Here is a 13,360-nt window from a genome sequence, read left to right on the forward strand (position 1 = left end):
ATGTGTTAGGGAGAAAAGTGACGAACATGACGTGAATGCAGAGAGATAGTAGGTAAATATCTGTGAGGAAAGTGACGTATACGACGAAAGTGACGAATATGCAGTGATAGCAATGGGAGTATATATATATATATATATATATATATATATATATATATATATATATATATATATATATATATATATATATATATATATATATATATATATTTATGTGTCCGACTCTGGGCATAGGCTTCACAGCCTGACATCAAGGCCCAGCAGTCCTCCGACATACCATATACCTCTACATGTCACCACTTCGGCGCTAACACCCACCATCCATATTGAATACATGCTAGGGCTGTCTCATACAGGACTGGTGTATTGGTATTAGCGAGGGTATTTTAAAAACATGTCGGCGGGTCTTCTGGTAAATCAGTAAAGCCTTATTTAATGAAATTCAAATCCTTAAACTGTTCCCTGCCCCAACCGGGATTCGAACCTGGGTCCGTTAGGACTGCAGTGAAATATAAGGTAAATATCTGGGAGGAAAGTGACGAACCTGACGTGAACTTACTTGAATAGTAGGCTCACTTTTCCCCCTGACTGAAAAAAAATATATATACATATATATATATATATATATATATATATATATATATATATATATATATATATATATATATACATATATATATTTGTTTCACTCTAACTTGGCCTAAAATCGCCATCTTCCCACCTTCCGTGTCGAGTTTTAACAACAGATTGACACGAGAAAATAATGCTAGTCATGAAGAAGTGTTACGGAAAGAATGTAGAGTCCTGGTATTGTCCTGTTCTGTAAATGACCTACATGAAACAAGCAAAAGGACGAAAATCTGGGCCAAGTTAAGGTGAAAGGCGTAATGACACACTAACACGAGAATAATAATGCTAGTCATGAAGAAGTGTCACGGAAAGAATGTAGAGACGTGGTATGATCCTATTCTGTCAATGAGGTATGTGAAAAAGGTTGCAAAGGGACGAAAATCTGGGCCAAGTTAAGGTGAAAAGAGTAACGATAGACTGACACAAGAATGATAAGGCTAGTCATGAAGAAGTGTCACAGAATGAATGTAAAGCCTTGGTATTGTCCTTGTCTGCCAATGAACAACATGAAATTGGTTACAAAAGGACGAAAGAGGTCGAAAAAGGACGAATGGCCGTGAAGTCTCCGTGGACCTACCGCGATGGTGACGCAGAGGAGTGTGTGCCCCTGGAAGTCCTCGGGTCCCAGGCCAGGCGTTCGCAGTGCCACCAGGTCCCCAGCCCCGTCACCTGCCCCTGCACGCCACCACGCAACCTGCACGGCCACACTCCCACCGCCATCGCCAAAGACGTACACCTCCTCCGCCCTGACGTGCCCGGAAGCCTAACCATGCACGGAAGGCACGGTGGAAGACAGGAACAGGTTAGTGTGGGCATTACTGTACGCACCAGCCCTGTATGAGGCAGTCCCAGCATGTATGCAATATGGACGGTGAGTGTTAGCGCCAAAGTGGTGATGTGTGAAGATGTATACTAGGTAGGAGGACTTCTGGGTCTCAGGCAATGGTTTGTGAAGCCTCTGCCTACAGTCTCTCTCTCTCTCTCTCTCTCTCTCTCCATTAAAACTTGCTGGGATGGAGGTTAATGCTCTTTTTACTCTAACTTGGCCTAAAATTGCCATCTCTCCATCTTGAACGCTGAGAGAGAGAGAGAGAGAGAGAGAGAGAGAGAGAGAGAGAGAGAGAGAGAGAGAGAGAGAGAACTTTAAAAATATCGCATTTCCACTTACCACAGAGTATGACGCTTGGTACCATCGTCCTGAGCTGCTGAGGTGGATGGTACAGTCGGGAAGGTCATACCCAAGGAAGATGTGGATTGCGTCGCTCAGCGCATAGTCAGTGGTGTTCCAGAGGGCGGCGAGGGCGGTGGTTAGGGCGTGGCGGGATGTGAGGTGCAGAACGGCAGGTCGGGGCAGGGACGGAAAGGAAGAATGAGTACGGGAAGTGGAACCCTGTAGAGGAAGAAGAAGAAGAAGATAATGATGATGATGACGATGATGATGATTATGATGACGATGATGATGATGATGAAGAAGAAGAACAAACAGGAGAAGAAGATGATAATGACGATGATGATGATGATGATGATGATGATGATGATGATGATAATTATAATGATGACGAAGAAGAATTAACCCTTTATCCTTCAAAAACTATTTCTCCAACCCAAGAACAATTTGATCTTCACTACCACCTCCTTGGACTAACACTGCAACTCCTTCCCCTGCATCACATCGCCTTGAAATCACTCTACTCCTTTCACCTTAACTTGACCCAAATTTTTGCCCCATTGTAGCTTATTTCATGTAGTGGGAGATGGTAAAACTCTACATCCTTTCCACGGCACTTCTTCATGACTAGCACCATATTCTTGTGCTGACTTTTTGCTACAACTCAGCACTATTGGAGAGATGTCAATTTTAGGCCAAGTCAGAGTGAAAAGAGTATAGTGAGAATAATCAGCTACTTCCTAATGCAATATTAAATGTTTAAGTACACTACACTGACTTACTTATAGATGAGGGTGATATTTCAGTACAGGCACACACACACACACACACACACACACACACACACGAAACACCTACACCTATCCTCACACACACACACACACACACACACACACACACACACACACACACACACACACACACACACACACACACACAACACTTACACCTATCCTCACACACACACACACACACACACACACACACACACACACACATAACACTTACACCTATCCTTACACACACACACACACACACACACACACACACACACACAACCATTCCGTACCCCAAACCGCTGCAGAATTAAACACCTAATGGCCAGGTGTGAGTGGGTCTAATTTATCACAGTCAGGTAAATAAGTTCCCTAGCATATTTTCCTTTGCTATTTATTTTTGGATATGGCTGGGTAATACTCTTTTGTACGTTATTTATGCAGAGTATGGCGATATTGGAAGGATTTATGTAACACAGTGGAGGACAGTATCGTATAACAAGCAAAATAAATCGCATAGGAAAAGGTGATAGGGAGCTTCCTTGCACAGGCTGGTCTATATATAAAGCTTCTGTGTTTGATGAGAGAGAGAGAGAGAGAGAGAGAGAGAGAGTCATACCTGGTGCGGTGCTGTGAGTGAGGCTGCAAGACCATCCAGGTAACACGGCAGGTAATATATAAGGTGTTTTGAGAGTGATTCCGCCATTACCCTCTCCACCACACCACCAGCCAACCCTGAAACAGTCACAAGAGGCATTTTAATTCCCTTGGCGCGAATCTATACTCTCCTCACTCTAACTTGGCATAAAACTTCCATCACTCCGTCTTCAATGCTGAGCCGTAACTATATCAACACTGGAACATGGTCCTAATCACGACGAAGTGCTATGGAAAGGACATAAAGTTGAGAAGTATTCGGCAGGAGAAAGTTGGGTAATATTATCTTACACGAGTCTTCCTCCACACAGAAGTAGATCTCAGTGACGTCAATGTGCCTAGCGAACTGAGCTGCAAAGAGACTCATTCGGCGAAGGTGTGGTGTTGAGGGAGGCTCCTGTGGTGGCTCGCCCTGCACAGACGACCAGCAGGCGGCGTTGTCTCCTCCTACCACACCCACCACACCCACACACGCCCACACCCACACCCACATCATCGCCATCTGTGGAGAAAGAAGTGGGTTCGAGTACTTGCAAAATTTAAGATACGGACACTCGGAAAAAATAAGTTAATAAACTAAAAATGTCCATATGATATTAATTTTACCCTTTGCGCCACACTTTCACCAGACCTCAACTCACAGCCGCTCTTCACAAAATAAATCGCTTAGGAGAAGGTATTATGGAGCTTGTTGAACCGACGAAAACACCGACCTCTGTCTCGCTGGATCTCACCCCACCAGACCTCAACTCACAGCCGCTCTTCACAAAACAAATCGCTTAGGAAAAGGTGTTTCGTCGGTTCCCGCCCCACCAGACCTCAACTCACCGCCGCCCAACACTCACTGCTTCTTGCCCACGATGCCGCCCTGGAGTCAGCGTAAAGGGAAAATGTCAATAAAGAGAGCGAGGGCAGGGAGTCAGTGGGCATGCGCAGTGGAATCAAGCGTATGTGCGTGTTGGCAGGCAAATAAGTAGGTAAGGTCGTGTGCTTAACCCTGAAATCGGGATATGAGAGACCGTAAACTTCTCACGATGATTTTTTGAAGCATTTGACGATGGTGGAACGTATCTGGCCTTCCTATATGGTTGCTGATTGCGTTCTGTAGTATGGGATGCAGGCTAACCATACGTAAAAACCACAGGCGTTCCATAAATATATAAAAAAAATTACTAGTTTTTACTCCACTTTGCGATTTAAGATTTCAGCATACTGCCATTTCTTACACATGCCGAATTCCCCCGTGTTTTAAACTAGCAGCGACAAGCGCTTTGAAAACATTAGATTAGTAGGCTACAATCATGGTTTAAAAATAGCCAGGATAATAGCTGAGAATATTACCTAATTGAGTGCGTCCCTGTACACATGCACGTTGCGAATTTATCCTTGGTTTTAAAATAGCCAGGGCGAGAGTGCGATGTTATTGAAGTGACGAGTTTTTTTTTTCTTTCTTTTGTTTTTGAGGTAAAAACACACTCGCCTCGGCCCAGACTCACAAAATATACTCCATCACGGTCTCGAAATTGTTGTTATTATTATTATTATTATTATTATTTTGAGGGAAAGACGACGACTGCATAATCTTCCCATGTTTCTCGTTTCTCTGCAAAAAAATAAGTCTTAGTTACGAGAGAAAAAGTATTATAACAATCTTTTTCGTCTTTTTTTTCCCAGGACGACAAGAGGGGAGAGTACAAAAATTTCCATGTCTCTTGTCCTTCCTAAAAAATAAAATCGGAGACACGAGAGGGAGAACATCATCATCATTATCATCATCATATGTGTGTGTGTGTGTGTGTGTGTGTGTGTGTGTGTGTGTGTGTGTGTGTGTGTGTGTGTGTGTGTGTGTACCTCTCACCCTACACAAACATGCACACTTCAATCCATTGCTTCCGACACGCAAAAACCAAGCAAACACGCTTCTAAATCCTTTGCTATATGACCAAGCAGTATATGCAGTTTATTAATTCAAAGATGGAGCCAAATTACAGACAAGCTCGGCGAAAGTGACGTATATACTTATCACACACACACACACACACACACACACACACACACACACACACACACACACACACACACACACACACACACACACACACACACACACGCACGCACGCACGCAAAATGGGTGGCATAGCAAGGAAAATACGCATATAATAAAGGTTTCTGTGGGCTATCTTGCAGTAGCTATCACACTAACACCTTTTCCTTACCGATTTATTCCTGACTCTTCTCCGTTACTATATTTTTGTGTGTTATTCATGAAATATACGTCGATGTTAAACAGATACAAGAGGCAAAAAAGAGAATATTAATGGGTAGTTAGGGAGAGAGAGAGAGAGAGAGAGAGAGAGAGAGAGAGAGAGAGAGAGAGAGAGAGAGAAAATAATGAAGCTAAGGGCAGAACTCATTAAGTCACTTACTGGTAATCGTTGCGGTTATTTGTTCCCGTTGAGTGTGTGTGTTTAGCGGTCTGGTGGGACTGAGATATCCCTTAACACTCCTTCCTCAGCGATTTATTTTCTCCACTACGCCCTTTCACTTCATTTGTACTCTGATATCGACGCGGATTGCAAGAGTAACATGCATAGGATATCAAAGAGTATTACCTATCTATCTATCTATCTATCTATCTACCTAACTATCTATCTACCTAACTATCTATCTATCTATCTACCTACTTGACTATTTATCTATCTATCTATCTATCCATCTACCTACCTACTTACCTATCTAATTATCTATTACGCTTAGCCATCCTCTTCTGTGTTACTTAAATAATTCTGTCTTCATACTCTGAATAAATAACGCGAACAACGATATTACCAAGCCGTATCCAAAAATAAATCGGTAAGGAAGAGGTGTTAGGGAGCTTCCTTACCCGACAAACATGCAGGTCCAAGTCACATCGATTCAAGAGGTTAAGCCGGATAGTGAACAAGATTTAAAAGTAAAAAGTATTATCTATCCCACAGCAGGATATCTGGCCATGCTATCGTGCTGAAAAGGTTAACGTCAAGTCCCTGTGGCCTGCAGTCCTAATGGGCCCAGGTTCGAATCCCGGCTGGGGCAGGGAACAGTTTAAGGATTTGAATTTCATAAAAAGCAGACTTACTGATCTACTAGTTAACCCGCTGATATGTGGTAAAAACTCCCACGCTAATACCAGAACACCAGCCCTGTATCAGACACTCCTGGCATGTAGTCAGTATGGACGGCAGGTGTTAGCGCCGAAGTTGTGACATGTGAAGGTGTATGGTGTGTAGGAGGACTACTGGGTCTTGGGAACAGGCTGTGAAGTCTGTGCCCGGAGTCGGTCACATACACAAAAGTGAATGACTGTGTAAAGAATACGTACTCCAGTCTTTCAAACGCAGTGTGTCCAGGCATGTCGAAATGAATGGATCTTGAATCTGGCTCTCTTTTGTATTGTTTATTCGTTTTTTTCTTGGAAGGAACTGTTCTTGCGGGCTCAGCCTTTGGTTCCTTCTTTCTCGGATAAAAAGAAAAAAAAAACTCTACAACCCCAGAAACAGTAAACAGAGGCTCATCATCACCTCAGTCCATCCCAATTAGCGTGTCCTCGGCTGGCCCACACAATGCCTCCACCACTGCAGTATTCATCACGGCCCGGGTCCCTCTGGCCGCCCTGGGGAACCATTATGGTGCCTATTATAGCTGGCATGGTCATCACTTCCTCAGGCGTCCCTTCATCCGTCACCCGCCGCCCCTTGCATAACCCAAACGCCTCTGTATCGAACCCTCACACACACACACACATACACACACACACTGGTAATTATCTTCTATTTCGCTCCTAAGTCAATCCTCCCTTTTGTCTGACTGATATACACTATTACAGTCATGTACAAAGATTCGCTTAATATATTTGTTACACCTGAACTTGGCCTGATTTTCTTCCTTTTGCAGTTTATTTCACGTAACTCAGTGACAGAAAAAGATAATACGACGGCTCTATATCATTTTCAAAGCACTTCTTCCTGACTAGCACCATAATTATTCTAGTGTAAATCTATTGACACACCTCAGCATTCAAGATGAAGAAATGGCTGCTTTAGGCCAAATTACGGTAAAAACGTTTTTTTTTTTTACCTCGGACTAAAAATGATGGAGACAGAAAACTTAAATGTCACTGATGTCAAAGGGTTAACACATGAGATAAGAAGACTCCAGATACAGGACCAGCAGGATAGCATTAAAGCATCCCAGAGAAATACAACACGGAATTACTTACTCATCATTCAAGCCTTGGCAATTCTCTGCTTTGCCTCACAGGCCACACGACCTGCAGTAAACACAATGTGCGTCATGGTGCCTGTGGGATCCATGTCATTCCATCCACTACCAAGTTAAAAATGAGGTGCAGCCTTGTTGTATACATCCCCGTAACATACTTCATCCAGCCTGCTCTGTCATTGTCACTTGTTTGCTTCATCAATTTCTGTACCTCATTTTTAGATTTTTTTTTTTTTGTGTGTGTCAGACTCTGGTCATATGCTTCACAGCCTGTTCCCAAAGCCCAGTACTTCTCTTATATACCAAGCAACTCCACATGCCACCACTTCTGTGCTAATACCCACCATCCCTATTGAATACCCGGTAGAACTGTCTCATACAGGACATTTCTCGTATCACGGGGATGCTTTCCAAAACACCACAACAGTTCCCTTCATTTGGCTGTGACTCTGATGGGAAGTGGCAAACCAGCTTAATAGATAGGAATGGAACGTCAACCAGGAGGTAATATTTCTGTGAACATAACCACACAAAAATATCTAGATAAATACAGTAAATAGATCAGTGATTAAATCAGTGAAACATAATGAAGAGTTACCAAGTGCACCTTCCTCCTTTAACACTACACCTGTTACTCATTACTTAAAACATACTCATAACCAAAACCGTATTCCCCAGCTGAAAAATTGAACTCTTCACTCACATAACGAATTCTAAAGTTTATTCCTGAGACGATTTTATTCACCTTGGGAGAGACTTCTCGGAATGAAGGGGTTAGACACAGCCTTCAGTGACCCCTCGCAATTAGCTGAATAAAATCGTCTATCAGTAGCGAGAATACAACAGAAAATGGGTCACTGAATTATTGTGCCTTTTGCCCTACTACGAAAATGTACTGTTGCCCCCAGAGTTCTATGCCTCTCTCTCTCTCTCTCTCTCTCTCTCTCTCTCTCTCTCTCTCTCTCTCTCTCTCTCTCTCTCGCATTAACTTATAACACTGTATTAGCTCTGGTAATTAAAAGATACAGTTGGGTAAAAGAAATATATAACGGAACTTTTTCAGGTGACTGTACCCTACACACACACACACACACACACACACACACACATTCTCTCTCTCTCTCTCTCTCTCTCTCTCTCTCTCTCTCTCTCTCACACACACACACACACACACACATTCTCTCTCTCTCTCTCTCTCTCTCTCTCTCTCTCTCACACACACACACACACACACACACACACACGTTACTCACCAATCAGTGGATCATAAACTAGAGGAACACGGTGTAAAACTAGCAGGTGTGAGTGACGGTGAGGGTGCGTAGGTACTGTGTATGTGGCACTGTAATTATCCCCGCGACAGGCTCAAAGGATGAAAGCCACGGTGAGGGTACGGTGAGAGAGAGAGAGAGAGAGAGAGAGAGAGAGAGAGAGAGAGAGAGAGAGAGAGAAACAAAACTATATGTGATTAGTCTTATATAAATCCTATCCAAGCGTGTATGCATTTATTACTGGAGGTCGTTGGAGAGGGACGCCTTCATGTGGTGGCACTTATATGGGCGGTGGAGCTGCCTGGTTAAACAAAGTCCATCAACTACCTTCCTATCCCCTCAAAGGAGCTTATGAACTGCACGAAGGAGGGCAAAACAACAACAACAATGAGAAGCAAGAACAAGCAAGGACAAAACAAGGACGACAAAAGCAAGGACTTTCGTGGTAAATTTCTCCCCCGCCTCTTCCCCGCCGATGCCGAGCCCGCGATCCATACTTTTGTTTTTTTGTTTTCGTTTAATTTTTTAGGCTACAAGATGGAGTGGTTGTTTCTTGGTAGTGTTTGTAGTATTTATCAGTCCCAGTACCGCAGCTCCGACCTTTGTAATTTTCAGACCATGGGTGATTTGGCACAACTGGGTCTGACGTTAGTAAATGTGCTTGAACTTTTTATTTTTCAACACGCGCGTCGTATTGCCCTTGCTCCTACTGGGAAAGGGAGTGTGTGTGTGTGTGTGTGTGTGTGTGTGTGTGTGTGTGTGTGTGTGTGTGTGTGTGTGTGTGTGTGTGTACCATGAATCACATATGCTCACATCCTGCCTTACTGACAGTCATCCCACCAACCCATTTCCTTCGCTGACGTCTTGTATTTTCATTGTTTATTATCTGGACCATAGCGTGTGATTATCTAAAATACCTGTGTGTGTGTGTGTGTGTGTGTGTGTGTGTGTGTGTGTGTGTGTGTGTGTGTGTGTGTGTGTGTGTGTGTGTGTGTGTGTGTGTGTGTGTGTGTGTGTGTGTGTGTGTGTGTGTGTGTGTGTGTGTGTGTTGCTTCATTCGTAAGTCATAATATTACTACACACCCCTAGACTGTGTAGTCAGACTTCTCATTGTCAGTCAGTATACGGCCGCTGCTTCGCTTCTTTCTACGACTGATTTAAAATTCGTCCTCCTGGGGTAACCTGTTCGATAAAATGACATCCATCCATCATCCATCATCCAATCCTATGTCGCCCCATGAGGAGCGTAGGAACTCCGAGCTAGGCAAGTTGGTCCTGACATTTAAGATGCGAGTGACCAGCCTCACTCGACCCTGGGTGGCATTACGTGAGCAATATACCCCAGCAACCATCCCTCGGATATAAGCCTTCACAGGCTCAATCCGATTGGAGCGCCTTCATTACCCACTAAACCAACCACCAGGTGTCATAATTTGGCTACATCGTTACCACCCAGCATAGTAAATGGTTTCCTGGTGTACAAGAACCTTCACAAGGGAGATGAATTATGAGGAGGAAGAAGAAGATGAAGGAGAATTGTAAAATGCAACGTAAACTAGCGGAAGAAGTGGTGCTACAAAGTTTTATAATTATGCCTTCTAGAACACGAAGGCTTCCTGGAATATTAATCACTTTCACATGACAAATAATTACAAGACGAGAGCTTCGTGCTGCTGCGTCACTGGGAAAGTTGACAGACTCTGAAAGGACTCCAAACAACGAAAATGCGGCTATACGCTGACTGTTTTATAGGTCAAGTTCTGGGAGTTGGGTGTTTCCGGTTCAACTGTTGTATGATACGAGTATATTAACAATTATATCATTAACAAAAAGCGGGCCAAGTGAAAGTGGAAAATAAATGAGAAAACTGTAGTGAGGAAACAGAAGGAATAGGGACTTTAATCCATTTTGTTGTTGCTGTTATTGCGGCCCAAGGTTCTTTTGAATGTAAAGCCTGTGGAGTGGAAGCTAAATTTGTCCTGCAACTCACCACCTTCCTTTCTGGGGACAGGAAGGTAGGTAGGGATGTTTTTATAGCCAGACAGCACGTTCATTTATGTACAGGTAAAATGAAAGACACCTTGGTCAGTTGGAAATGAAAGAAAAACCCGCTATATAACCATGACCTAAAGTGGGTGTTTTCTGGAACGTCCGCCACGCCACGAGGGAGTGATCGGCTTGCTTGGAAATCCCCATTGTTTATGTCAGCGAGGCCGGAGTTGTGGCTCGCATGGGAACAACATTCTTCTCTTCCTGTATTCCGCTTATACTCCATAGCGTCATGAGTCAATGGGAAGGACAATTATACGAAATGTTTCAAATATCAAAAGCTGTGATTCCTGTATTCCTCGTATTTTATGGGTTAATGTAAAGGACAATTACACAGAATTTTCCAAAGTTCTTGCGCTGTGGCGGCCGTGGGAACAATGTTTTTCTCATCTCATTATTCTCCATAGACTCTGCTCTTAAATTATGTATAAGATTGTTTGTTTATCGTTTTGTGTTCACTCATACAGCAGCCATCCATGTCACAGCCAAACCATGTGAAATCAGAGCGAGACAATACGAAAAAACAAAAACTTCAGATATTGAGAAATCTGTTACGTGGGTCTGCTTATCCTACAAACTGGTTAATAGTCATGATATATCTACACACACACACACACACACACACACACACACACACACACATCTAAACCTGGCCCAGATTTTCGTCCTTTTGCAGCTTAATTCACACAGCTCAGTGGCGGAAAAAGACAATACCTATACATCCTCTTCATAGCACTTCTTCGTGACTATCATCGTACTCTAGTGTCAATCTATTATGACAACTCAGCATTCATGATGAAGAGATGACAATTTAAGGCCAAGTTAGAGTGAAAAGAGCATAGTAATCGACCATTAATGCCTATAATCACTTTTTTTTTTTTTTTGTCTCGTCGTGGACCGTCACCCAACACTACCCTAGCTCCTCTTCCTTGGCGGTTTATTTTTGGATATGACTAATTAATATCTGTTTGTACGCTGTTAACGTTGAGTATGGTGGTATTAGAGTTCTTTAAATGACACACGATAGGAGAGTAGGGAGTAATAAGCAAAATAAATCGCTTGGGATGAGGTGTTAGGGAGCTACCTTTTGGTTAACATCGATTTGTAAACTATTTATGCTGAGTATTGTGGTATTAGATCGATTAAAATAACACACAAGAGGACAGTAAGGAGTGATAAGCAAAATAAATCGCTTAGGAAGAGGTGTTAGGGCCCCGAATCGATATAGATAACAGGCGTGACCTCAATTTGATGACCCGAAACAGGCCAGGAAGATGAAAGACGTGATGCCATTGTAATTTATGTGGATTTTTGGAGCACTTTTTTTTTTTTAAAGATTATGACCTGAATTTCTCTATGTAAAGTAAATGGATTAATGTACCGGAAGTAGTAGTAGTAGTAGTAGTAGCAGTAGTAGCAATAGTACCAGTAGTAGTAGTAGTAGTAGCAGTAGTAGCAATAGTACCAGTAGTAGTAGTAGTAGTAGTGGTAGTGTTGTAGTAATAAAAGTGCTAGTAACAGTTGTGGTAGTAAAAATAGTAATAATAATAATAATAATAATAATAATAATAACAGTAGTAGTAGTAGTAGCAGCAGTAATAGTAGTAGCAGTCTTCATCCTGTCCTTCTCAATCGTTGCTACGGAATTACCCATCAAAATAAAATCACAAGTCGGTAGCACAACAAACACCGCATTGCAACATCATCATCAGTCCAGAGTTTAGCGGGAAGCCATTACGAGGCAGTGGTGTGGGTGTGACGTCATTTCCGCTTGTGACATACCGAAGGAAGGAGTGTGAGGAAGGATGGGGAGGATAGTGCAAGGGGAGGAAACCACGGGAAGGATGGGAAGGAGGAGGGAGAGAGGGAAGCAAGGACGGCGTGGGGAGAAGGGAAGGAAAAGGGAGACTATGGAGGAAGGAAAGGAGGGGAAAGGGAGGGGTGAGGGAGGGAGTAGGGAAGAAACTAACGAAGGAAGGAAGGGAGGGAGGGAGGAGAGGGTGTAGGAGAAGAATGGTAAGAGAAAGGAAGATGGAAGGGTGGGGAGAAGAAGAATAAGGAAGGGGGAGTGTTGGGGAGAGGGTGGGGAGGGGAATAGGGACGAAGGGAGGAGAGGTGGAAGGGAAGGGAGAACAGGGCAGACGAAGGGGGTGGGGAAAGGGAGGTGGAGGTGGGGAGAAGGAAGGTAGGGAGTGGGGAGGAACTAGAGGAACTAAGAGATGAAGGAACGAAGGGAAAGTGAAAGACGGTGGAGTCGAGAGGAGTGAAAGCGAGGAAAGGAGTGGAGAAAAGGAAGACAGAAGGGAATGGAGAGCAGAGGAGAGGAGTTGTGGGAAGGAAAGAAGGAGTAAGCGAGAAAAATGAAGGGAGGGAGAGAGGGAAAGTGAAGAAAAGTGAAAGGAAGAGACAGTCTGAACGAGTAAGAAGGGAAGGTGGGGGGGAGGGGAGGGAAAAGGAAAGGGCTGGAGGAAGGAAAGGACGGAGGGATGGAGGGAGCAAGAGGGAGTGAGGGAGGGAGAGAGAAACCCTTGACATATAAGCACCCTCAC

At 43.5% G+C, this 13,360-nt stretch overlaps 1 protein-coding gene across 1 annotated transcript in view; it reads right to left on the reverse strand.

The window, feature by feature from the left end:
- The window catches only part of LOC145414457 (glutamate receptor U1-like), a 16,779-nt gene extending 13,181 nt beyond the window's left edge, over positions 1-3,598 (reverse strand). Inside the window, exons 1-4 of the mRNA XM_080284013.1 lie at positions 3,523-3,598; positions 3,194-3,309; positions 1,799-2,020; positions 1,208-1,393 (exon numbers count right to left, since the gene is read on the reverse strand). Coding sequence (XP_080140139.1) covers positions 1,208-1,393; positions 1,799-2,020; positions 3,194-3,309; positions 3,523-3,598 — 600 coding nt within the window. The remainder of the gene's footprint in view (positions 1-1,207; positions 1,394-1,798; positions 2,021-3,193; positions 3,310-3,522) is intronic.
- Between the last annotated feature and the right edge of the window lie 9,762 nt (positions 3,599-13,360).

The sequence above is a fragment of the Coenobita brevimanus genome, chromosome 99 (genome assembly GCF_032717465.1).
Source record: "Coenobita brevimanus isolate Jiangsu-jjx chromosome 99, ASM3271746v2, whole genome shotgun sequence".
Lineage (NCBI taxonomy): Eukaryota > Metazoa > Arthropoda > Malacostraca > Decapoda > Coenobitidae > Coenobita > Coenobita brevimanus.